Raw genomic sequence first — 27,059 nt, forward strand, 5'->3', positions numbered from 1 at the left:
AATGCAGTGTAGCAATGATGTCTATAAACAACACTTTCAAATGAACTGATGGTTCAGACGGTTTTTATAGTATTAAGATTGTCATATACTGAATTTACAGAAATTTGGGCAAGTCAGTCTAAGGAGTCATTGATTTAGTGATCTACAGTAAAAACAGCTGCTGCAGTCATTAGCTTTCATTTTACATTCCCTTCTGTGAAGGCTGATTTTATTTTATTTTTTGCTATATGCTGAAATGTAGCCTATACAAAATACCACAAACCCATGACTTAATTGCTGTGCTGATGCTTTTTTGGATCTTGGTGACATTCTTGGGTCACCTACGGACCCTTTCCTGCATTAGAATATAGAAAGTTGGCAAGCTGTGGATTTGTGAAATGTTTACGGACAGGAGAAGGACAGAAAGAACATGTGGAGTTAATGAAACAAAGAAGAATCAATTAACTGTGTTGAAGGCAATGTAGATACACTAACTGACAGCAGATAAAGTGCTTGGTAAATAGCTTAACGTCCTTAAAGTGATAGCCAAACAAACTTTCATGCTGGTAAATACTTCTAAATGCGCTCTCAAGAATATGAAGCAGAATACTTTTATGGATAGGAAGTGATGGTTAAGAGCACTGAGAGTTGGGGAAGACCTTCACTCCTATATTGACTCGGGTTCTGTGCTACAGGCACCAGACAATACCTCAACTGAGAGAAATAGAGAAAAGAGATTTCTACTGTAGTAATAAGAAATTTCAGATGAGCTTCCAGGGAGATTGCTGTGTTGCACAGGTGACACTGCTTGACTTTCAGCCCTCATTCCATACACCACCATCCAGGGAGATCTAACTGCTTGGAAATACACTACTACTTTTTTCCTTATGGCTTAGTTATAGCTCAGATTTTCTAGCTACTTCCCTTCTTTAAAAATGCCATTTAATATTCTTTGTGTTTGGAGTGATGGATAGTGGAATGTACAGTGCGCATGTTAAATCTACTTTCTAAATTGCTGTAAATAATTCTCATCTCTTCACCATTTGCAAATACTCCTGGAAATAAATGTATAGATAGTATGAGCAGTGTAGTTTTATACAATTGGACTCTCCTAGAGTGGTTTTTTTTTGTGTTTTTTTTGTGTTTTTTTTTTTTTTTTAACGGTTAGAAAACTGCTTGGGATTAAATGGCTTGATTGATACAGGGTTAGTTCATTTTTTATTTCAGTGCTTTAATGTAATACTAAATAAAGGAAATAATTCTTGCTGTATGACCACAATGAAGGGGAGTATGTTTTAATTTTAAATGAACAGTCCAAGGGTTGATTTCATTTAAATGCTTTTGATAATCTAAAAAAAATGGGTGAATTATTATGAAAAAATATGAATTTAGGATACTATAGGAACTAGATTATCACTGTGATGCTTTTCAACCCAGAGGATCCCAGGGTTCTCCAAGAATTCTCCTGTGTCTTGCTGCATGTGTTATGGACAGTCTTAAGGGTTGTGTCTCTCCAAACACAACATCCTGAGGACATCAGTGTTATCTGGATTAGCTGAACAAGGTTTATCCCACTGGGAAATGGTAGAATGGTAATTGCAGGTTTGTCTAGATTCAGTGGTGAGAGAGAGGGGTCTCCAACATATTCAAAGATAGAGAAAAAAGCCTTTCCCTCTGGAAATTTTTAATAGTTTGAAAAGGCAAACAAAAGGATTAAATATGTAGTAAAACACTGCGCAGTTGTATCTCACTGGGAGAAATAATCTCACTTAATCTCACTGGAGCAGATGACCTCCAGAACAACTTAGAATTGGTGAGATCACTGCTGAAAGATGTGTGGTAGACTTCCTGTAGAAATCTAGAGAAGGAGTATTTCATTTTCATCACTGTCAAACAGTAGGCTTCAAATTCATAACGAATGCAGGAAATTTGAGTGAACTGTGGAAAAGCCAACAGTTTTAGTGATATTCGGCACTGTTATGAAGAAAAATCTCTCTATGCTTAAGCCATACCCTCTTCATGTATAGGGTTGCAATTCCTATAATGCTAATAGAATATGTTATAATGTTAAGAAAAGGCAGCGCCTGTCAAGGCTACTACATCTATTTTACACTAATTTTTGTATTTCAGTACTTTAATTTACTGAAAACACATTGCGTTCGTATAACCAGACCAGGGTCTTTCAATCACTGTATGAAGTATACTTTCAAGAGAGTAGCACTGGAACTTTCACTGGTGCGATGATTTTCACCTAGGGGTGCATGAAAGCATCAGAGGGTAGAGTGACTTCTACTGATGGCAAGAAGAAAGTGGTTAATCATTAGTTAGTCTTGATTACTTTATAGAGGGCACAAACCAAAAATAACTTTTCTGAGCACTGAAGAATTTTACCAGTTGACAGCAGTGACTTTTAAGTGCAGCTTCTAAGCTCGCTCCAGCTAAGTTTGATGTAGCCAGCAGGTTCATTCACCAGCAAGGCTTAATGGGGAGTCTAGCACTCCCTCTTTAACTTCAAAAGAAAATGAAACCTTTGTACCCATGTGGCAGGTCTGGGATCTTATCCAAATTCTGACTGAAAGGAAACATAATTGATTATACTAATTAACGAAGTAGTGCTAATATATGGATGTGTACCAGAGTGAACCTGTTAGCCAGGAAACTGTGGAGCTGTGAAACTTCCCTTTGGATTTTCTCCAAAGATGCCAGTATTTCTTGCAGCCTGGTGAACAAAGTTAAGACCTGCTGTTTATAATCTGAAAAGGAGATAACACCTTTTTTTTTTTTTAAAAAAAAAAAAAAGTCAAATTACTGTGAAAAATAAATTCTTAAGATACATCATAGGTAAATAAGCATTAAAGTATGGGCATTTCTGACATGCTTATCTCCTCAGCTTCTTGGATGGGAAGATTAAGCCTTGCTCCCACTCTGCCTGCTATGGAGTAAACTGTTGGATCTCCATGTACAGACAAGTAAAACACTATTGATGAGCTAGACCTCTTAATGGGAATTGATGAATTCCCATTCCTAAAGGCAGACTCCTAGAGTTTAAAGGGCTACCATTGTCACAGCTTGTCAAGAGGAGCATTTGTATGTTCTAACAAATCAGAGACCTGGTAATATGCACAGGATAAAGGAGGACAAAGTAGGTAGGAAATCTAGGAGTTGCATGGAATTCTCCTCGACTTATGGTGGCTACTAAATGTTTTCTTGTCATTTGATTATTTTTATCAGCTGTATGCAACTCTTCAGGGTGGTAAGCGCCAAACCATATTATCAGCTCTGGCATAACTAAATGGTGACTTTTCAGGCAGCTCCCTGTTCTTTCAAAAAAACTTGCAACTTTTTCTTTTCACAATAGAAGCTTATGTCTTCTTCTCCTTTTTACTTATTCAGAAAAATGCAGGCATCGACATCTATCTGCTGTGTTTTATTAACAACTGTTGAGATGTAGAAAAGGACAAGGACAAAAAAAACCCTCCTTTTTCTTCTGTCTCTTAGGACACGCCAATAGCATGTTCTGTTTTAAGAGGAAAAGGAGCACTGTTGATCATTGTTGAAGCAGAAAGATTACATCACTGAAGGAAAAAAAATTGATGTAAATTATTTTGAGTGTCCCACCAACAAAAACAATGCTATATGTGGAGAAAGGTTGTAGGTAAATACAGGAAGGCATGAAATATTTAAAGGCTAATGGATGACAAACAATTCAACACAAATGACTTATAATCTAAGACTGTGCCTTACAAGCTTATATAACGAATAAAACAGAGGTCTTTGAGAACTAATGCAGTAAACTGATGTGAAATGATAATGAATGAGAAGAAAAGGAGATGGGAAACAAACATCTTATTCTGGGGTAAAGGCTTTTTTCTAAGAAATCAACATTCTTATATTTTTGTCACAACAGTTTCAGCATCAGACTCTGGATGGATCTTAAACAGAGGGTCTTCAAGGTCATGCTAACTAAGCAACATATTATGTGGGGGTCCTGCCACTAAAAACCTTACTACCAAGTAACAGCATCATGTTGGGCTCTTTCCATCTCATGTCGCTCACTCTCCTTCCCCTCTGCCCTCTAGGATATGTTAGGTGACTTGTCCATGGACAAGTGGACAACAGTGGGGGCACTTTCCTGATCAGCTATAGTTTCATTTTCTTACAGAGAATGAAAATCAAAGCAGCATTGTAACAGAGATTTATGGCTACTGAATGACTATATGACCTTAGGCTATCTGGGACCAGTTCTGCCAGGCTGGTGCAGTCAGTGTGTGAAGGAGTTTCAATGAAATGAAAAAATTACTGCTATAATAAGGTACCCACAAGACCGCTGCAAAAATCCTTCACTCATCATCATGTGGAAACAGGGAGATGGATAACTGTAGATGCCTTCCCTCCATTTCCACTGCATAACTTCAGAACTACAGAAATCATTCATTTGTTTGTGGGGCAGTGGAAGTCTGTTAAGTATTCACAAAATCCGGATGCTTACCCACATAAAACTGACTGCAGTATAACTGCTTATACAACATGAAATCTAACTTTATTGGAACTCAGTGGGAAAATGATTATATTTGAATAAAGGAGGCTCAAACAATCATGTAAGTTAGCATGAGTAGTGCTGTAGCATGACAATTAAAAAGTTATTAGAAAGCAGGCTAGCTAAAATATCAGACAAATAAGAGGAATTTAATTAGAGAAGAGTAGCTATATCATATGCTTAACTAATAACAGAATTAGAAACTGTAAATACAAGAAGAATAATAAGGTGGCTAAAGGCCATACTCAGTAGGCTTATCACTTGTACAAAGGAGGTATATAAGAATAAATAGCATAGCAATATGTGTGCATGCATGTAGATTTTATTTTGTTGGGTGTATTTGTCAAGTGAAATAGCCTGAGGAAAGCAACTATAAAGAATATGCAAAAAAAGGCCAGGCAATATATATTTGTAGTGACAACAGCTAACTTGAGTGCTAGCAGTACTGCACACTTTAAAACAATTGTGAGACTTGAGCAACAGGAGAAACAGTCAACTGCACACTGATCTTTCTAACAGTAATAAAGAAGGAAGTTGTCTGGATACTTTATTATCAATGGCACTTTCATATGCTCCAATACTAAGCTTGCCATTTCAGAGCTGTACTTACTTCCAGGATGGTTTTCCATTAGTGAAAGATTTTACTTCCTATGCTTATTCATGATCTTCCAGTAACAGATCAGACATCTTGCCTAGGTTAAGGTAGTTATATCCATCACTATTATACACTTTGTCTCTCTAGTCTGCATTTCTATCTTTTAATTTTTAGTCTGAGTTTTTGGAGTCATTTGCCAAAATCTTTGAGATAATAATAATAATCATTTGGTAATGCAGAAAAAGGCAATTGCAGACAACCAGTTCTAAATTACCCAAAAAAGGGTGATGGTCACAATCCAGTTAAAGAAAGATTTGCTTGTCTATCTTAAGGATCAGGGCTTACCAAACACACCCAAAGGAAGAATCTTCAAGTAAAGACTCTTTCCTTACAGCATCCACCTCTTAAGTAAGACTTAAATGAGCCCTTAATTGCATAGGCGAATTTGTTTCACCCATTCTCCCAGTGCTGGCTAGGCCCCTTCACCAGGTGTCTAATCACTGGTTCAGGCCACGAACTGGTTCAGCAGTTCCCATACAGTAACCTAGTTTCTTGCTTGCTAATCAGCATCAGGCTATATTATTATCAGTGCTCCTTAGCCTTAATACTATAAATCTGTAACAGGTTACAAACTCCTTTGCAATTCATAGTTTCCAAAACAGTTAAGAGTATTGAAATGGAGTGGAAGGATGTATAAGCTGTGTTTAATTGCTTAGTCTAAACTCTAATTGACAATGGCAGATTTAAAGTTTTTCACTTTAAGTGAAAACTGACTAACGACAGCAACTCAAATTTGTGACACTGTGCTTGAAGTTGGATGTGTCTCTGTCTACATATGGTATATACTTGTTTTTGACACATACATATGAACTCTCTGCTGGGGAACTAAAATGTCACAAGAAAGAATACTTAAAAGAAGAATAATCTTTACCTGCATTTCCTCCATTTCTATGGTGAATACTATAAATGGGAGAAGAGCTAAAAAAATAGTGTTTACTGCTCTGTTTTTACCAAGTCACATTTTCTGCAAAAGTTTCCTGCCATCTAGACAGTTCTTGATAACCTATATAGCTGGCAGTTTTTTTTCCTTATGGTAAAGCTGGAGAGGGAAGAAGTGAAAATGGGTGTATTTATATTGAAGGAAGGTGAATAGCAAGATGAATTGGCAGACAAAATGAAAAAATGTACATACAGACAAATAACACATAGGCTGATAAGGCAAAGTGGCAAAACAATTTCTGGACTGTGAAAAAATGTCAAAGTTTGATTATATATATATATACATACATACATACACACACACACACACATATATATATATAAACACAGTAGCTGGAAAAGAAAAGAAGGGCCCAAACTGTGACTTTCATAGCACAATAAAAGAACAGAGCAAGTTGCAGCATTGCAAAACCAATAGGGAAGCTTGGGGTTTATTACTGGAGTATCCAGTGGGATTTGAGAGCTCCCATTTTTTTAACAGGTATATCCAAGCTGCTTCTCACTATGTACTGTATTGACTCAGATTCCAGAATTTGTTGTTATCCCATGAGGTAGATGGAAATAAATGAAGAACAGAATTGCTCTCTGACAGAATAAATAAGGTATAGCAATATGACTTGTCAGGTATGGCAAGTTATGACTTAGCCTTGGATATAATGATATGACTAAGAATTAAAAAATAAATAAAATAAAAATGTTCTGTATGATGTTTTAAATTTTGTGCGATGAATGCACCAGAACAAATGCATTCCCTGCGCAGTCTTCAGGCATTCAACATTGCAACAGAGAAAATTAGATAGGAGTCAGCTGAAAGCTAAAGAAAATTTTTTGTCTCAGGGATGTATTCTTCTTGTATCAAACATCCTTTGAAGGGGGTTAATTCAATTTAATGTTAGGTGTGGCATGTGGAAAGTTAGGAATAGTGTGCTGGGAAGGGCAAATAGGAAGTCTTGTAGAGTTAGAGGGGGATGGTATGAACAAGAGGACTCTGTGGGGTCAAATGTAAGAGTTCAGGATCAGTGAGTGTTTAGGACTGAAGACCAAGAAGACCTGGACTATTAAAATGTCTCATTGTGGAAATTCAGAACTAGACACACATCATCTTTATTACTGAACAATCAGGACCTTCTAAGGAAGATTATTCTCAGAAATTTATTCAGACTACTGGGGGAGAACATCCTTTAACTATATGTAACATCTTTGGTTTTGAGTAATAAGTCATTTAAAGCAGGTACCAGGCACAAATTATCTGCTATAATCAAGAATAAATTTCTCCATGCCATCTTTCATAGTGCATCTGTTAAATAAATGTCCTTTGTTGTTTCTTTTAGGTAGGTAAACTTTATAATATTTTCCTCTAGCTGGAATCTGTATTGTAATTTATTAAGTATTTCAGAGGAATAAAGGCTGAACAGTTAAAGAAATCTACATGCTTTCCAGGGGTTTTAAATGCTTTTAATGTAACTTCCATTTGAAAGGAAGAAAGTAGATAAGGATCACCAAATACTTCAATATTTGGGGAAAAAAAATAAAAAATGACAGATGTATGAGAAGAAATAAGTCTTGTACTAGAGAATGTTGGAAGATTCTACATAGAAATGATAAGTTTTGTGTGTAAAAGGAGATATTACAATTTCACCATATTTTTTAATACAGGCTCAAAGTCAATAGTTTTAAAGCAACTGTGAGCTCTATCTATAGACAATATGTTGCCACGGAATGGTTTCCGTTGCTCATTAGAAAAAGCTTCTAGCTACACAGTGTATCAAAACTGATTACTTTGTTGTGCTTAGTTCATCAACATATGAACTAATATGAATAAATGGAGGTCATATTATTACTTGCAATCACTTCCTTCAAGCAACAGTTACGCCCTTCCTGTTTTTTAGGAGAGTACAAAATTCTAGTTCAGACAATATAAACTTTTACTTTGCCCTAAGTGTGACAAAAATTGAAAAGATTTGATTTATTTGTGTCTATAACAGTGGCCTGAATCTGTAACTCATGGGTAATATGTAATGCATTTGTCAGCGAGATTCACCACCATGACTCAGTCAATGGGAGTAGCCCTTCTTATAGACCTTTTTGGCAGAGGGAACGTGATATGATGTTGTTTCCATCTATGACCTAGTATTGTTGTCCAGAGGCTACTGAAGGTGAGAGACTGTTAACAAGTGCATTACATTGATTTGTTTTCTGTTTGTTTTTTTTTCTTTTTTTTTTTCTTCTGAGATGTACACAGTCATTAATTTCACCATAAATCATCAAGCATTAGAATGTTGTAGACTTTTATACCTGCTCTGTTTGTAATCAGATTAATTGGAATGTAAAAGCAATGTATAATCTGGACAGGTTATAAATAAAAGCTCTCTGAGATGTCTATACACATTTCAGAACACTGCTGACACACCCAGGCTTTCCTTTCTGCACAAGTTGGTAACTGCACTTAATAAACTCTGCTAACTTAATCTACTGCAGGATGTATGTGACTGGAGTACAAGAGGGAGAAGAATAGAACAGTACCATTGAGCAAAGAAGATCCTCCAGTATGCTGGAAGAGTTCTAAATATTTGTGTGAAGAACATTTGGGAATAAAACAACCTTGGTTATCATTTTCACTCTCATGCAGGTACTTGCAGATGAGCAAGAGTGATGAGTATGGGAACAGTGGTAAGCTAGAATGGCAAGGTGTTAATAAATGCCTCAGTTAGCTCTTTAAAGGTCAGAAACTTTTGGACATTAAAACATCAAAGTACTGAAAAAAAGTGTAACACGCGCTATAAATCTTTTAGCAGAAGCCTTCAGAAAGCCATAAAAAGATCAGTGTTACAACATACGTATGACTGAATTTCAATGAATGATAATTTTATAGCATCTATGATGTAAAATCTATTTCATCTTCTGAAAGTGAAGGATCAGAGTCATACAGTATGTTACATTGTCTTGATGTTTGCTTAGAATTTGGAATACAGCATAAAGGAAAGCAGAAGAAATAAAAGAGACATACTACAAGTTATGAGAGGAAACAGAGCTACCACTGTTTGGTTATACATACATATTAAATTGGAATGATAAAATGCTCAACTTGATACTGTATTTCATTCTGTTAGCCTTGTAGTTGTTTCATATTTGATTAGCATAAAGAATACATCTGAAGTTTTTAGAGCTAGAAGAAATTCTGATGGCTTTTTTTTTATTTTTGGTGTGACTGGTTTTGATTTCACAATCCAGCAACAAAACTTTAAACAGAGGAAACTCTGTTCCAAAAGAAAAGTCTGTATCCTTCCGAAAACACTTAGAGTATACTGTTGTGTATGTCCCTATGACTGTAACTTCAGTGAAACTTACAGTTGAGAATCTATACATTCATGGTAAATACATGAGTTACTGTTGCCCAGTTGCTGCACTACAGGGAAGAAAAAAGTTTCTTTACATGATGCTATTCCATGTAAAATGGGCATACCAGCTCAGGGTGAGTTGCCTTGACACTCTCTATCACCACTCTCCTCAGATGAGACGTGCCTTCAAAGTGCATGCTGTATGCTTCCCTTGTCAAAAAGAAAATTTCATGTTAAAATGTAATATGTGAGAGAAAATATGATTTAGTGGTAACCACCTGATCCAGGGCTTTATCCAGCAGTTGACACCTCTGACCATGGCAGGGGTTGTGGGACTAGATGATCTTTCATGTCCTTCCAGCCCAAGCCATTCTATGATTCTATGCTAGTCTTGAGTCAGTCTTGTGTGATTAGGCTCATGTGAGGAGGAAGAGCTGGTTAGACCCTGGCTTCACAGATACAGGAGGTTTAGTTCTTTGTGGTTTCAGACTTGATGAGATGATTTGAAGACAGGCTTAGCCCAAGTCACTGATACAGTATTTGCATAGTTATTCATTGGTTTAATTCCAGCATACCCCAGTCAAAACAACACTCTGTGGTGGTTTATTTTTTTTCCCCCCTCTCTCTCAAGACTCAGCAAAATGTGTTGAAAAATTTTCCATAAAACAAAATGAGAGAAGGTGCCTTTCTATCAGAATAGTAAGAAATTTTGCATTTTCTGGATAGAATGACATTTTGATTTTGAATAGGGAAGCTGGAATGAATGAGGGCCTGTGGTCAGAAAAATAACTAAAAATCATCAATGTCTGTAATAGTCTCTGCTCAGTCACAGCAAACATGAAATATCCTTGAGAAGAAAGACAAATTTTCTGAAATGAACAATCTATAGCAATCACGAAAATGGTTGCTACATCCTCAGCTTAATCACAGCTAGAGGCAACAGCAAAAATGACTGAAAGTGTTTCTATCTGCTGATGACTGCAGCTAGAAAAATGTGTCACAGTAGAGCTGTAAGGTGTGCGTGGGAGCAAGTACACAGTATGTTTACCTCCCATTTGTGAACCTCTCATGCTTCTTTGTAGCAGGATGGGAATAAACAACATAATTTTTTTAGATACCAAGACCAAATTCTACACCAATATCCATATATTTTATTTGCTTCTTATTAGTGAATCCAAAGCTGCAAAAAGCTTAACACACACTGGGCAGTATGTGTGGGAATCTGTGGCACTGAACTTGTCACATCTTCTGAGCCTTGCATCATTTAACTAGAGGATCAGTATTTTACTAGAGATTCCTTGGAGAAAACCTGGCAGTTTTAAAAGACATGACACTAGAAGCCCCATTACTCCAATCACACGAGAACTGCCATATATAATCACCATGAAATGCTAAGCTTGAAATGTCTGCTTATAATAAAAATGAATAGATTAAAGCAAATCTTAGACTCACACGTTTACTGGACTTTATAGATGCAGGGACTAAATTTTATGAATCGGATCATCAAGGCATTCCAGCTATTTCTGGTTGTCTGAAAAACTTATTAACAGTGTATGACACCTTGCCTATCACTTTTATTGTTCTAAGTAAAGTTAGGTCGTGACAAGGTCTTGTGTAAAAATGACCCCTTATTCAATAGATTTGGTTCTCTGTTTAGATCATCTATATATATTAGGTGGGATGAGTTTGTAATAATCCATTTGCTCCAGGCAGCACAATTTGCCAAGGCAGTAAATTTGTGCAAGCTGGATTTTATCCCTGCTCACACCTCATCAGCAGATTGTTTCCTGCAGCCCAGTTCCTGGATGAGTGTTAAATGTGAGTGAATCCACTGAGGGCAATCAAAATGCACAGGTATTACTGAAGGCAGTAAAGCAAAACAATCAGCCTGCCCAGACCAGTGACATAAGCTCTTAGCCTTATGTGACCTGTATTACTAGAGTTGGTATATAGAGAAGAAAACAGTCATATTGACCTTCGAAGCCCACCAATGACTTTTGAAGGCCAGTATTTCGAAAAAGACGCAATTAGGTTCATTTTCTAAAATAAAATAAAAAGTTTGCAATTACCAGGGACAAAAGATATGGATACTCGCAATGATACGTTTACCAGACACTTTATGTTATGACTCTGCATTACTTCGGAATGATAATTTCTAAAGAGAATTTTATTGAGTTATTTTCTGTCAAGTTACTGGTTCAGAGCCTCAGCTGTGTGAACTGGCACATCTAATTTGAAGTTGGCAGCATACCCAATGGTCATATTCATCCATGTTGCGAGCCTATTACAAATATGAATTTGGCCTGGTATGCTGCTACGCTTTTGTGGGGAAATAAATAGTTTAGACAATAACTCCAAGTTTTCAATAAGATTGGATATTCACAAAGTCTTATTAGAAGGTATTTTGGTGATTTCCATCTACGAGTAATCAATGCTAGTAAGAAACAAAGAAATTGATTTCATTGTACCATATGTTTCATACGGATTTCTTTTCTTTAACGAGCCTAATTCATAAAGCTATAAGCAGCCTTGGTATACAAAGGGAAAAAAAATCAGAAAAACCTCTACAAGTGAGATGGCTATCAAAAAGAATTTGATCAAAATATATCACTAAACAACTTTGATTTTGACATTTTTAAGGTATTTTAAATCAGTAGATTTACATGTTTATTTATTTACTTATTTTTAACAAACTTTTACAATATACAAGTTCCTCTCACGTAAAATTCTTCCCTTGTGTTTCATTTCACTAAAGGGAGAGGTACAATTTTATGGTAAACTAACTGATTTAGCCATTTTGTTAGCTATCTATAAGCTCATAAATGCACCCAGTGTTCTCTCTGCCCAGTTTCTTGTTAATATGCATGCCAGACGCATTATCTCTCTTTTGGTTCCATCATAATGAGGAACAGGATGAATTTTTGAAATTCTCATTTTCATCTGTGTTGCAGTCCTGGAATGCTAGAAACCTGTCTTTCCATTTTATTTTTATAGTCTGATTTTTACCCATTTTTTGGAAACAACTTCTGCAATACTGAGGGTTGCAAGATAGATCTCAAAGTGTTAATTATCCAGTCAACACTTTCTAAACAAAATAAAACTGGCAGCATAAACCTCAAGTAATTTCATGTGAGAGATAGAGGGATTTCTCTGTGGAAATAGAGGGGTATTTTTTGGTCAATGTATGATCAATACTAGGAAATTCTTAAAAGGAAATACTAGATCTCTATCTTTTTTTTTTTTTTTTTTTTTTTTTTTTTTTTTTTTTTCTCCCCTCTATCAAGACAAAAGACTAACATTGCATTCCGAAGTCTGGAAAGAGTTGCATGCATTATTAACAATAAAATACTTTGCTAATGATTCTTGAAAACCTAGCTCTATTCACATCCAGTACTTCTGGATTCCTCCTCAGGTTGTCCTGCACGGAGATTTCATTTCTTTCTGGCATACCTGCAAATCTGGAGATGGAGAATATTCAGCTTTGCTTCTGCTGGTCAAACACTTAGACACTGGAATCTGATATTGAATTAGACGCTGCTTTCTTCTCTTGTGTGCGTTTAATTGCCCATATTCCTTTTCTGACTTGCCAGCACTGCAGAAACTGGGTTGTGCTTTGCAGTTTGCAGTGTTGTACACATAAAAGCAGACAAGGGAAGATGAACTTTAGAACTGGAAAGCCTGAGCTTTCCAGTTAAATTTTATACCCACAACCAACTTTGTTACAGTTGCACCATGGTAAAAAATGAGTGGATAGGAACTTCCTTTGCCCATTTCAATTTGGTACCAGACGCATGACATCCATATTACTGGATTGAGACTTTGTGAAGTTAATATACTTCCTAGCAGACCATTTGTGTAATTTTTACTTATTACACAGGTTTCAGCTCTCCTTAGGAGGATCCATGGGCTTCCCAGTACAATTCAGATTTAAGAATACAGATTAAAAAATAAAAATAAAAATGACTGAGACATTTTTGATGTGTACATTTTAATATTTTTTTGGATGTTTTGAAGTACTTGTACAGAAACAACCTGTATCTTTGGCTTCATTTGTGTCATTTATCTACTGATCTGCTGAACTCTTCTGAGAGGGCTAAGGGTAATTGTATTTTTGCTTAGGGAATTTTTATCAAATCATTGAAAATTTCTGTCCTGGTTAGCACTGAAAATAACAGTCAGAAAGTAAGAAAATGTAAGTAGGCAGTAAATTGACCTCCACCTCTTTCTATAGGAAAAGGACTTGTTTTGCTGTGTTTTTGTTATGCATGGCTGCTCTGTTTCCTGCTGTTCTCTTTTTCCACTGCTGTGATAATAAGGTGGATGCTGGAAATACACTTCAGTGATCCACGTCTTGTCAAGGTCAGTTCTGGCTGTTAACAACAGGGGCTGGAATTTGCATTGCCATTTATGACTGGGTTTTTGAGACCAGCAATAAAGTGAGGAGTGCTTCATTTCCACTTTGTAAACCCACCAGAACTACTAATAAAAGGGATGTTTTTTGGGAAGAGCACATCTTACACCTTTAAGATTTCTTCAAGTGTTGTCATGAATGTAGAGGTGGCTGATGGTCCCATGGGTGTGCACCTCTGATGAAAACCAGTTGCTGGTGCACATCCCCACTTTTTGAAGCACAGCCTGTTGCTTTTGCATGCACTGACAACCAGCTGTCAGCTGCTTTCTGAGCTGGTCTATAGTGGCCATTTCTCCAACTGTCTGTTGTTGTGAGGATGCGCTCATTTCCACAGCAACCTGCTCTCTCTTTTGATGTCTGTGTGGGCAGGCATCAGATCAGAAAATTCCCCGTGTGAGTTGGATTTCTATTTCTCCTTTTAATGCATTTTAATGCATTTCAACACAAGGATTTATACTGGTTGCCAGCAAAATTTTTCAGTAAGGAATTCTGTTTGTCTCTGCCAAAGTCATATATATAGGCATGACAGAAATTATCATCCTAAGTAACATTATAAATTGTGTTACATAACCCCTTGGGGGAAAAAAAACACAAAATGAAAAGCAAAAGCTAAAGCAGCACTTACATTTATGAGCAGTATTTCATGGAATTAGTTCCACTTTGGCTGTAATGCCTCTCTGACACAGATGCTTAATCTATCCTTTATTTTCAAGAATGCTGTGCTAAAGTTGTCCAATAATTCCCATTTCAAATCCACCAGCACACCAGCCTCCAGTCCTTCAGCTGAATTTGTTCATAGATCATTCATTTCTAATGCTGTAAAGAATTAGCTGAGATTTTGTTTGTTTGTTTTTGGGAAGTGGTGAATGTTCTGCAGTAGTTCTTGTTGTCTGTGGAGGCAGAGGGGAAGCCATCCTTTTTCCAGTAGCTGATGTGTCTTTTCTAAAAGCACAAAACATTGTCCAAATCAATTTGGCTAATTCATAAATTTCAATTAGGTGGCTATGCATGCTCTTCTATTTCTCTGTTTAGGGTAAGCAACGCATGAATCTCTTTGCCATCCTTGGAGGTGTCGGTCAGCTGAAACTCTACTTTTCAATTCAGGAATAGATAACTCTTAATAGATTTCTTATTCTAACTCAGTATTGGCAGAAGGGAACTAAACATTGCCAAAAATACACCCACTACTGGGGATAGCTCTCTAGGATGCTCTTCATTTGAACACTGAAGTCAAGGGGATTGGATTGGTCATGAAGAAGCAGGATTTGCAGTATTTTTAAACATCATTTTAAGGATTATTGTTTTTTGAGTCAAAAATTCAAGTGGACATCTGTATTTTGGAGCTTTACCTACAGTTTTTTACCGTTATTTAAAAGCAGCTGAAAAATGTGCTCTTTTCTCCCTTTGAGTGTTTGAAATATTTGCAATGCGTTCAGCCAAATATTAAATTAGTGAAATACTGAAGATTAATTTTAAGACTTATGAAATGCTTTTACTGATAACACACAGCACACCAGGTGCTGGCACTGCACATGTAATTAGCAAATTATTAAAAAACAGTGTAAGCATTTTTATTATTATACTTAATGAAAAAGTTTGGTTTTTATTAATATTTGAGGCTGCTGTTTATAATTTCAAAGATGCCTCTTTATTTAGGGAAAATGTACTCCACCTATTTATCACAGCATCATTCTACAGCGGTTTTCATAAAAATAGCTGAATGTTGGTAGATGTGCTGAGTACTGTTTGTGAGTTGTTTTGTTCATTCTTTTTCCATTACTGCTTGTAGAAACTGACACTAATTTGTGGTGCTTCTGTTGATCTTTCTACAAGCTGTATTATTAACACCCATTGCAGGAAGAAAGAAGGAACAATACTACAGGGCCAAGTATGGTTACTACTTCAGCATAAGGACAGCTGATAAAACAAGCACATTGACAAAACCTAGTTTTCTGTATATAGTATCCTAGTAGGAGAAAAACTGATGTATTTCCCAGTTGCAACAGGTAGTGGCTGAAAAGAATATACACATCAGACAAGTAAAAACTCCATACATCATCTAGTTCCTGAAGTGCAAACAAAGTAGCTGTGCTAAATCATTAGAATACACAGGGGCTACACCTTCCTATGCAGAGCAGCACTGTAATTTCATAGGTGCCTGACACATAGGTGCCTTACAGAGAGCCTGTAATTTCATAGGTGCTTCGCTCAGGATTTTGTCTTTTGCATCAATGAGTAGAGTCTGGCTTTGCTTGACTTGCTTTGCGTGTGTGTTCTTTGTTCCTGTTAATGCTCATCACCAGTATCTTAGCATCCTGCAGTAATGCTTTATGTGTCCTTTATGTGTCAGAGAATGACCTGCATAGATGTCTACATCAGCTCCAGGAACTAAATTCTCTGGCAAATAACAGACACAAATCTGTACGCTGGAGGAAAGATTCTTGAGGGTGGAGTTTATAAAAAATGACATGACATACAAAGAAAGTGTTTCTATGCCTAAGGTGTAGATAGCAAAACAACAGTATGTCTCTGGAAATCCACATCTTGCAAATTTTGTTAATCCTGTGTTCCTAACTAAGTGTATGTTTGAGCCAGAGCCACAACCTGAATCTGCGTCCTACAATTTAAGTGAAGCCTCTACTACTGGACCTATTACACTCCTTGATACCTATAACAGTCTGATGGCGACTAATCCACTCCCAGACTCACTCTCCCTTTTTGGGCCAAAATACCTTTTTGCTGCACCTAGGTAGGGAGGCAGCTTCTGTTGGAAGTGATTGTAGCTTAAACAAATTGATCTCCCTGGAAATGAGTTCCTTCATGTTCTCCAGGTTCACAGCTGCATTTATCAGCTCATGGTTGAATGATCTAACTGTCAGGCTTAGTCTCTAGGAGGGGTCGGACACCACTCCTAGCTCTGAGTGGAGGTAGAGGTTGCTGTGAGCTCTCTTCTGTGATTGTTCTTGACAAGTTTTAAAGGTGTATTGTGTGCTTCTTGTTCTGGCTCTCGAGGTTACAGCTACGTACAACTGAGCCAATTCTGGTCTTGATTTGTGTCAAGCTCTTTACATAACAAAGTCACTATGGTGGGGGGGGGGGGGGGGGAAGAATGTGCATCCTTTGCTAAAATGTTAGATCAGCAGACAACAGTTGCCTTAGGTAATCAGTGAGAGGGAGTGTTACTACAGCAGGTGTATGTGCTTGTCTCCTCTTAAATTTAATAGTTATGAATTTGCTTACAATTTAAATATCTAAGATTTCACTTCTTTTTCCTTAAGGACAACCATTTTCCCCTCCTCACTGTGGCTTATGTCAGCTCCCACCGGGCTCCTTTTCTTGCCAGTCCCCTCAAGACAGCAGTTTGCAGACCAAGTCAGGCCTCAGCACTGCCATCTTCTACTGATGAGCTCATACCTCTGGTGGGAAAGGATTGTTAGCGGGAGCTCTTTCGGGTCCTTACAACAGAATCCATATTGGTGTTGCTGGAGATAGAGTGAAATAGCACAATATGACTTCATTGTATCTTGTTCATGAAAACAGACTTTGTTTTGTCATACCTGCATTTTTCACCACTTTTGTTCAAAACACTTGAAATCTAAAACCTGCCATTGGCAACAGATATAAGAGGTGGGTGAGAGTGAAATGCTGCAGGGCTGCAGAACACCATTTGCCACGGACAGAATGACAATGCTTCCCGTTTCCTTTCTTGTCAGCTGCTGAGGAGGCTGAGACACTTTGTTCATCCTCAGAGCTGGCAAGGCAGGGGATAGCAGGAGGTCTCTCATGTTTTCCACAGTGAAGAACTCTTAAAATAAGGCACCACTGTCTTCATTACTCTCAGTGCAGGAGTAGGATCTGTAGCCATTGATATGCCTCCTGCACTGACTTCCACTTGGCCTGCAGCATGTGTGGGCAAGTGAAGAGCGGCCCCAGACCAGAGGGTGGGGAGCGCTGGAGGCCATTGTACCCCAAATGCACCAATATTGCAGCTGTACATGGTTTTTGTCTCAGGGAGTTACTTATTTCCAGTCACACTCAGTTTGTAATTGAGGTTGCCAGACTTATCTCTAGGAACAGAATCTCTTCTGGAAACAGGCCATTGTGAAAATACCCTTATATCTACAAAAGCCACACTGCTTTCTTCCTTTGGAAAGTTGCATTTTGTCACTAAAATAGGGTGTGATTCTGATATCCTCATCATTGGGCTTAAGCTTTAAGTGGAAAACTTAAGAGACACCATTGCTGGTGTGCAATCAAACATGACAAACAGATTACAGTATCATTGGCTACCTCCCAAAACAAAATTTTTTGATGCTTATTAAATGTGAAGAAAATGATCTCATGATAAAAACAGCAATCCAAATGAAGTCAGACTGACTCAAGTGGTGTTTATTGCAAACAGCTTTCTTGGTGTCTGAGGAAACACTGTGCCACCCAAACAGTCAATAAATTAAATGTCTTTTGAAGAAATGTTAGCAAGTAAGAGAGCAGCTTGTTTGTCTTCAAATAAAAAGAAAATACTCCAAATGATATAAAGCAGATTGCATGGGAAGAGCTTAATATCTCTATATATTATCTTCCAAGAGAAACAGCAGAAGTAGGATTCTATATCAATTAACTGGGCAAAAATACCTGCTTAGTTAAAGGGGTATAATTATAAACCATGTCCTGAGAACTGCTTTTAGAGACTTTTTGCTGCTTAAAAAAAAATTATCTGGGACAGGTTTTCCACTGAATAGTAGTTTGAGTAGCAATAGTTTGTTTGACTAAAATGTCTGGACAACAAGTTTGCAAAGGATGCAACCAATATCAGAAAAAAATTACCTTCAGATATTTGCATTAACCAGAATCCATACACAGAAGAAAAATCAGGTAGTGCTTACTTAGAGATTGAAGCTTTTTCTGAATGAAAAATGGTGACACCCCTCCCTTCCTTCTCCTCCTGCATTTTCTCCTTTAATTTGTTCTCCTCCTCTGAAAACCTTAGCAGAGATGCTCAGAATATAAATGAATGAAGTGGTATATATCCCACCAGTAAAAATAATGGGTAATGCAGAAAAGTCCATGAAAATAAAATAAAATAAAATAAAATAAAATAAAATAAAATAAAATAAAATAAAATAAAATAAGACAGTATGTAACAAAGAATGTAACAAAATTTGAGGAAAGATAAGATGAATCAAATAGCTACATTCAAAACAGTCTTCGATCTCTAACTTTAGTGTGTCAAAGAGTGCACTTAGGAACGTGGCACACAATTAAAAAGTTTTTGTCATTATATGTGCATACATGTGAGTATGATTAAAATTTTTGCACAGATCTAACATTTTTAATGTCTGAATAGAATGCTAAAAAATAATAAAGAAGTGTGATATATTTATCTAAACATACAGGTTCAACTCGTCTTAAAGAGTTACTTGGTAATGTACTTTGAATCCTTATATTTCAGATTTTCATTTTTCCGTGAAACAGTATGAGCTGTACAGCACTGAGAGTGTTTTTTAGGTGCACAGGAACATTTTAAATGAAAATAGAAAACAGTAAGAAACCATTTTCTGGAGATCTTGCAGTCATGTCACCATGACTCACATGACATGTACACAAATTTACAGGCAGTGTTTGAGAGTTAAAATAACTGTTAGAATAAAAGACTCTGTAAGGAAACATTTAAGCAAATGAAATATTCCGAAGTACTTTCAAATTAAGTGAGAATGTGGGTGAAGCCACTGTTTCAGAGACCTACATAGAAATTTCTTTCTGAGTTGTTCGACATTTCAGCGTAGTCTCTGGGAGGAGGAGTTTACATGACCCTTTTTCTATCTGGATCAGTCATACTGGTGCTTAATAAAGTGATAAAAGTAAGAATGTCAGATAATATCAATGTTTCACCACACCTTCTAAAGATTTATATTTGTAACATTTTTAATGTGGCAATTTTTACTTATTAAAAAATTAGAAAACCAGATGGAATTACAAAACAGCAACAGGTTACTTAATTAACTTTTGCCTACTGGGATAAATAGAACATACCACAGAATATATCAAAGCAGACACTGATGAGACACTATACATTCCATTAGTATGCACGAGTTTTCCTCTTCAGATATCAGTTCTTATCAGATATAAGCATATGGCCTATCAATCTTATCAAATGAACCCAGGAACTCATTATGTTATAATCCATAGCATATAACATCATGGCAAAAATCAAAAGAAGTATACTAGATCTCCCCACATATCTGTGAAATCTGCCACCAAATTACTGGAGGTGAACAAAGAGTGAAAAATAATTGCTGTTATTTTAATAAGGACTATGAAATTTAAGTTAGTTTGCAAATATTAATAAAGATCCTTTACCTGTGCAAGAGGGCCTTAGAATAAAAGTAATCAAATACTGAATTTGAAATTTGTCATGCTTGTTAAACAACATCAAAAAATTCATTAAGCTCTATTGCATGAAATGAACTACATACATGGGTAAAAAAAGAAAACTATGAGTCAATCAAAGTGCAAACCTGTAAACTCATAATAAAATAAACATTCTTTACTTGTATGAAATATCTCCCGAGCTTATTGCATTACTTTGTAGATTTTTATAAAATTTTTTAGTATAATTTGCCAGGCTGTGCTCTCAAACAGGTTGCCAGCATGCTTCAAAGGGAAGCTGTACAATTGCTTTATTTGGCCAGTCAATCCTAGCTGATGAATTTCAAGATTGCTAAAAAAAAACCTGACAGTAAATATTACACATCAACTGTCTAAATGATTTGCAGTGATATCTTAAATGAGCGCCACCAGATAAATGTGTAAATGCATAAATTTGGTTATTGCTATCAAAATTATCAGCCTGCAATTTAATCCTGGCCTAACATAAACCCACACAAAGGGAAAAGAATACTTGCAGACTTTTCACCAAGCTTCAAGAGGATGTTTGTTAGTACCTCCAGATTAATACCAGTTAGGTTTTGAACAGTTTCAGTCTCACGCTAGATGATGTTAAACAGACGAAAAAAATGTTTAATGCAAAACATAAGAATACAGAAAAAAAAAAATAGTATTATTTACTGAACAGCATCAAGTAATTGAATTTAGACCATAGAAGCTTCAACAGAAAATGTAATTAGCTGTAGTAATAAGGTAGTATCAACAACTGTTTTTAGCTACTTGAGATCTGAAACTGCTAATCATGTATATCTCACTTTAAAATGCATTTAGTATATCTGTTTGTATAGCATGTAAAAATGTGATAGTCAATGACTACAATGAAATGCATGTATAATGCCTGAATTTAATATTTTAATGTCTCTGGCCCAGATCATCAAAGCATTTAGGTTCCCATGCTGCATGGAAGATCTGGGTCTCGTTACATACTAACCCCTTTCATGAAAGGAGTAGCTGTTTTTGATGCTGTGAATTTATAATGTTGTCTTTCCCTATACATGGAGGGAAAGGGTCGACATTAAAGAAAGAGTGGTTTCAATAGGAAGAAAGGTTATGGTATTGCGACTACATGAACCACCTTCCCCACACAACATAAAAATATTATAACATTAAGGATTATTTTACAACTCAGTGGAAATATGCAGTAATGCAATCCATTTCCTTTGTCTGAATGACAAAAATGCAGTCTTAACAGTCACAAGAGCCTGCCTTGTGTTAGCTATAAAAAAAAATATATTTATATATATATTTATGCAACTACTGTGTGCATTAAACAAATTCATTTTATGAATCAGCAGGGTTTAATAATATCTGAATCTCTGGGAGGGGTGCACTGAAGTCTGTGGTGCTTCTCAGGAAAGATTTTGAAATGGCAAAGGATAGAACCCCATTTATTTTATATCTTCAGATATTTTTTTTGTATTACATTGTCTAAGAAATGGTCCATAACACCTCTGTCAGATAAAAAAGATCTATTGCCTTGAATTTAGTCTATCACTCAGAAATGAAAGATTTCACTTGAAGGGAACCTTGTAATTTTTAATGAACATTGAAACTGAAAATCAGCCCAACTTCATTGTGAACTCCCATGAAATAACAATTTCTCTGTTGCCTTCATTTCTTATCAGTTTGTATATCATGAATTGTTTGAAAGGATATTGATCAGCAATGTACAAGAAACATTGTACTACTCCTGGAAAGCATATGCATTGTGGCTTACTTGCTCGGGTGGGCAGCCTATTTTAGAATTAAAAAGTGAGTGTACTTCCACATCTGTTTGTAGAAATATTGGAAAATTCTTTTATTTTTCTTCTTCACTTGCATTGAGATAATGTTCTCAATCACCTGTGAACACTGATCAGTGTTCTTTGCACTGAAAGTGTACAGATTTGTCGCTCAGTCTTTGACATACCAGAGAAGAACACTTGAACCACAGGGTAACCCCCTTGTGCACCAAAGCTTTATTATATTTTTGATTTCTGTGCACCGCCATACCTAAAGCCAATAATGTGGCACTTGTGCCATAGTTCTGATACCATAGGTGTCCACTGTTCTGCATCAACCATTGTGTCTCAGTCCACTAACAAAGACTACTGTGCAATGGTAATCTGGTATCTTAGATAGTTTTTCTTCCTGGACAAAGCTTATCCAAAATCTTCATACTATCAGCAGCTTAGGGCTCCTTTTCTTTATAGAGATGCAAAGTAAATGTCTTACACCTGTAGGCCAGTACTGGTGTTCTGTCCTAAAAATTTTAGCATTGCTCTGATACGATGAAGCCTTCTTTTTCTCCAACTGGTTCCACTTCAGCATATGCAGGATGTCCAGATCCCCTTCTGAATTTCATTGCTGGCCATCTGCTCGGACGCCGCTTTGACAGCAACAAGAAAAAAAGAAACTTTCAGAATATAAAGGGTACAACAATAAGTTAAAGTTTAAAAACTTTAATGATAATCTGTAATTTTGGTTTCTCGTGCTAAAATCCAATACACAAATGGAGAAACATGCCCATTGTGCTTCCTGTCTAGTAGAGAATAGAAATTTGCTAACATGTTCCATGGGAGAGTGTGTCTCAGAGTCCACCAAAACCATACTACTCCTATTTATTTTTATTTTATTTTTATTTGTATCATATTCTGATTTTAATTTTTTAAAAATTATTATTATTATTATTTAAATCCAGAACTGGATAAATAGTGAGTTTTTATTCCAAGTGATATAATTCACAAGTACAGAAGGCTATGGGCTCAAACTGAAACACAGCTGGCTTCATCTAACCACCAGAAGGCACATATTTACTGTGAGCATGACAGAGTACTTACATAGTCTGCCCAGAAAAGTTAAGGAGTCTCCCCTTTCAGAGATATTTGGAAGCTGTCAGTATGGTCCTGCGTAGGCTGCTATAGGTAGCAGAGACAGGCGGCATGAAATGGCCTCCAAAGATACCTTCCAAACTCTACCATTCTGTCATTTTGTGATTTCAATTGTGTAGTTTACTTTGATGGTTCAAATGAAAGTAGCCTTTTCATTTAATTTTTTTTAACCTTTGGATGCAAGGGTCTTAAGAGTTTACAACTAATTTTCATTAGTGTCTGTGATGGCTTTAAAAATAGCTAAGAGACTGAGAAAAATACATTTCTAGAGCAGATAAAAACAGTTCCAGATTGTAATGGCTATAGGAAAAGAAAGTGCTTTACAAAACTTGGATTTTACAAAATGACTAATATCTGGGAATATGCAGATATTTGATGACCTTGCTAAGATTCTGTCAAAGAGAATAGTTTTCAGGACAGTAGACCAGAACTCTTCCATAATATTAGCTGACACAAAACGCTTGCCTAAAACAATTATTCCCTACTGAAAATTTCCCACTGTTAAATATGTTGACACATTTTTCTCTGTTCCAACTGCTGTTAAGATCTGCTTGGAAGGAAGGTTGAAAAGTGTAGTAAGGTACACAGAAACATCGCAGGTAAATAAGGGGAGAATTACATAGTAAATTACATCCTATATTTTCATTGCCAGCTCAAAATTAAAATATTTTTACTTAAGTATCTACTTCTAAAAAATAAATATTTTATCTATATCTGTTTTTCTGTCCCCTTAATACTGCATTTTGATTGACTTCTAATCAGTAAGGAAATATCATGCTGCTGAATGTCTGTACTGAGGGTCACAAAGCAGGCACAGCTATGACAGTATGCCAGAACTCACGGTGCTGTTGGACAGCAGTCCTTATAGAAATCTTTGGGTACAAAGTTTTTCTTGATGATCACTGTTAAAAAGATATAGTATAAAAGCAACTGATTTATTTTTCTCCCCTCCCACAGTCTGGTTGATGTTGAGTCATCCAGAGCTAAATTCTGTTTGGCAGGTAATTTAAAATTGCAGTCCTTTCAATGCAACACCTTCTGAAAAAGTAGGAAGGTAGAATTTTGTTCTCGTTAACGGATGTCTTTTCCTAATAAGCAAACTTAGTCTGTTCAAAGTTTGGAGACATTTTTTCTACCTAAGTTTGATTCAAACTGGTTTCAAAATTAAGAAGGACAGTTTGGTTATTGCTAAAGAAAAAGGGTCATATTCTGTTTTCAGACTCACTGAAGTAAATCAAGAGTAATTCTACTAAATGCATAGGACTTATTCCGGATTTACACCAGTATAGATGAGAATTTGACCTTAGAGTACTCTAAAGAAAAAAGAAATTGAAAATCAATGGAAAACTAGTTGGGAAAAATAATTAGAAATAGTCTCAAATGGCAGCATATAAAAATGAGCTGAGTCTTAGTCTGTTAAGATGCTCATTTTAAAACGTACTTCTGATTAATTTCTACTTCCTTGCTACACTGTTACAATCTGAACATTTTCTACTACTCTTTTATTCCACTTGCCTTTCTAGATGATGAAATGTGGTTAGTAGATGGATGTATATCAGTTCTATTGGTACAATGGTTTACAACATATACAGCAGCTAATGAAGAAATCAATATATTTGAAAGTCATCTCCTAACATTATTTGCAGTTTTATGTGGTTTCTCTTCATGCTCACTCTTATCATGGTGAGATTTTCCATTTCTACTGAAAGTCTGTTTAAATTCAACTCATGTGGATGTGAGTGTTTTAAGTGGTTACCAGTCTTAAGGCAATGACAAGTTACCAATCATTGACCTGTCTATTGACCTCACAAAAATCTTTAGTGACATTACAGTTTTAATTGATAAAACCAAAAGCAATTTGATGTCAAGGGATAAATAGGTTCTTGAATTACTGAAGTAGCTCAGGAAGAGCTTAATGCATTGTTGACTTTCTCTGCAAAGCAGAGTAATAAGTGGATTAAAAAAGCAAAACAAATAAAAAAACTCCATGACCTAAAAAACCCCTAATGAAACAACAAATGAAAGAAAATGGGAAGAACAAAAACTGGGTACTTAAACTAATTCCTTAGTTTTTTCATCGAATTTAACAGGAAAAAATATGCTTCATTCTCTGGAATTAGAAGATTAGAACTCAGAGGAAATCCTTCAAGCTGCTGCTGAAGAGCTGTAATTCCTGCTTCTTTTCAGTGTGTAACAAAGAAGGAAAATGGGAACAGGATTTTTTCTCATAGCTTCACTGAGTTCATTTTTTTAAAGCAAATGAGCTAGTGGAAAGCACTTGTGACTGACACGTGTGCTTCAGTTTGCATAAGAATAATTTATGATATAAATTATAAAAACCCCTTAGATACTACTGAAATCAATAAGAAAAAATGAAAGAAATTAGCAGTCAGATATTTGATGGAAATTGAAATTTATCTTTCACATTTCTTACATTACACCTATCTACACTACTGTTGGTGGCTGCAAAGTAAATATGAATTCCTATAGCAATATTAAAGCTAGAATAAGCACCTTCATGTAAATATTGGTGTAGACTTAGAGTGGATACTCTCACTTCTGAGAGAGAAATGGAAGTGATTACTCCTCAAAGTACTAAAAGATGGAGGCAGTAGTTTCTTACACTGTTGTTTCATGGAAAGATCTCCAAGTTTATTCTCATGGTTGATCAGATTCTTCTCCCTTAACATGTGGGAAGCTTGAGCCCACATGTGTAAACTGAGTGTATCTCTAATTTGTATTTCTAAGAATAAAAAAAGACCAATTGCCTGAAACCATGTTAATTTAGCATTTTGAGGAAACCGTTCTGGAAAATAGATTGCTTTATACTGTAAGATTCAGTAGTGTCATCTACTGACTTTATTTTTCTCTTTTATAGAAATGCTGGTTTAAAATGTATCTCTGTGATTTAAAATGCTTCTCAGTATAACGATGTTTCTGCAGTCTTAGGATCATCTAAGTAGCAGACTGCTGATGGAAAAGAAACAGAATGCCTTCTTCCTCCCCACCTCTGACTTTTATTGTCATTGTTGGGTATTTATTTTAGCACTTCTCCCCTGTTGCTGATTTAGGTTTCCCCTGCTGGTTCCTGCTGAGCTGGATAAGCTTTGGAAAAAATTACTATCAGTACAAGGCAATGGCAGTGAGATCAATGGCAGTATCCCAAATGACACAATGCTACACGACTTTGAAAGAAGAGAAAAAAATGATACTTCATTTTTATGAAATTCAATTCAGCTTTAAATTCTGGACAAAACTGAATTGATGACCGTGTCAAGACTTATTCAAACTAAAAATACAATCCTAGTGAAATACATACATATAATAAAAACAATGGGCCATATCCCTGCTCTCTGAAACACCCAGTTTAGCTTCAGGCTTCTTTTTTGGATTATTTCCTCCCCTATTACTCCAATTTTGTTTCTCTACGCAGGTGAGGTAAGAACAGATGGTCAAAATCTGAAGAAAATCTATTGTAAGTTCTGAGTGCTGGGGAATGTTTCCAGGCACTGCAGAGAAATCCTCTATGCAGCTCAAATGTTAGAAAAATGCCTAATAGCGCTTTCCCAGAGAACCTCAGGTATAGCTCAGGATTTGGGAGCCATCCTCAAAAATATACTAATAGTTAGTCACAGTAATGTGAGGCTGATGGGTAAATGACACGAATTCAGATCCTTCTAGATCTGCAGCTGCTCATTCCTTCCTCCCTTCTCTGCAAGGTCACCCCTCACCCAGATCCATAGCTGTCTGTGTGGCCATTAAAAAAAAACAACAGATTTGTGAAATTATCCAGCCTGAACATCCACAATGAAGTTAAACAAACAACTAAAAGAGACATAGGTATGTGCATGTGAGTGTGTGATTCTGTGAGGGTACACAAACAGCT

The 27,059-nt window shown here is 36.2% G+C and overlaps 1 protein-coding gene and 1 long non-coding RNA gene across 3 annotated transcripts in view; both read right to left on the reverse strand.

Annotated features, from left to right (window-relative positions):
• LOC107308996 overlaps positions 1 to 16,922 on the reverse strand; it is a 50,038-nt gene extending 33,116 nt beyond the window's left edge. Inside the window, exon 1 of the long non-coding RNA XR_001553035.2 lies at positions 12,899 to 16,922. This is a non-coding gene — a long non-coding RNA (uncharacterized LOC107308996). The remainder of the gene's footprint in view (positions 1 to 12,898) is intronic.
• A 2,841-nt stretch (positions 16,923 to 19,763) lies between these two features.
• PLXDC2 (plexin domain containing 2) overlaps positions 19,764 to 27,059 on the reverse strand; it is a 225,109-nt gene continuing 217,813 nt past the window's right edge. For both annotated transcript variants that reach the window (XM_032443073.1, XM_032443074.1), the window contains exon 14: positions 19,764 to 22,671. In XM_032443073.1, the coding sequence (XP_032298964.1) occupies positions 22,555 to 22,671 (117 nt within the window). In that variant the 3' untranslated portion in view covers positions 19,764 to 22,554. The remainder of the gene's footprint in view (positions 22,672 to 27,059) is intronic.

The sequence above is a fragment of the Coturnix japonica genome, chromosome 2, assembly GCF_001577835.2.
Source record: "Coturnix japonica isolate 7356 chromosome 2, Coturnix japonica 2.1, whole genome shotgun sequence".
NCBI classification, from domain to species: domain Eukaryota; kingdom Metazoa; phylum Chordata; class Aves; order Galliformes; family Phasianidae; genus Coturnix; species Coturnix japonica.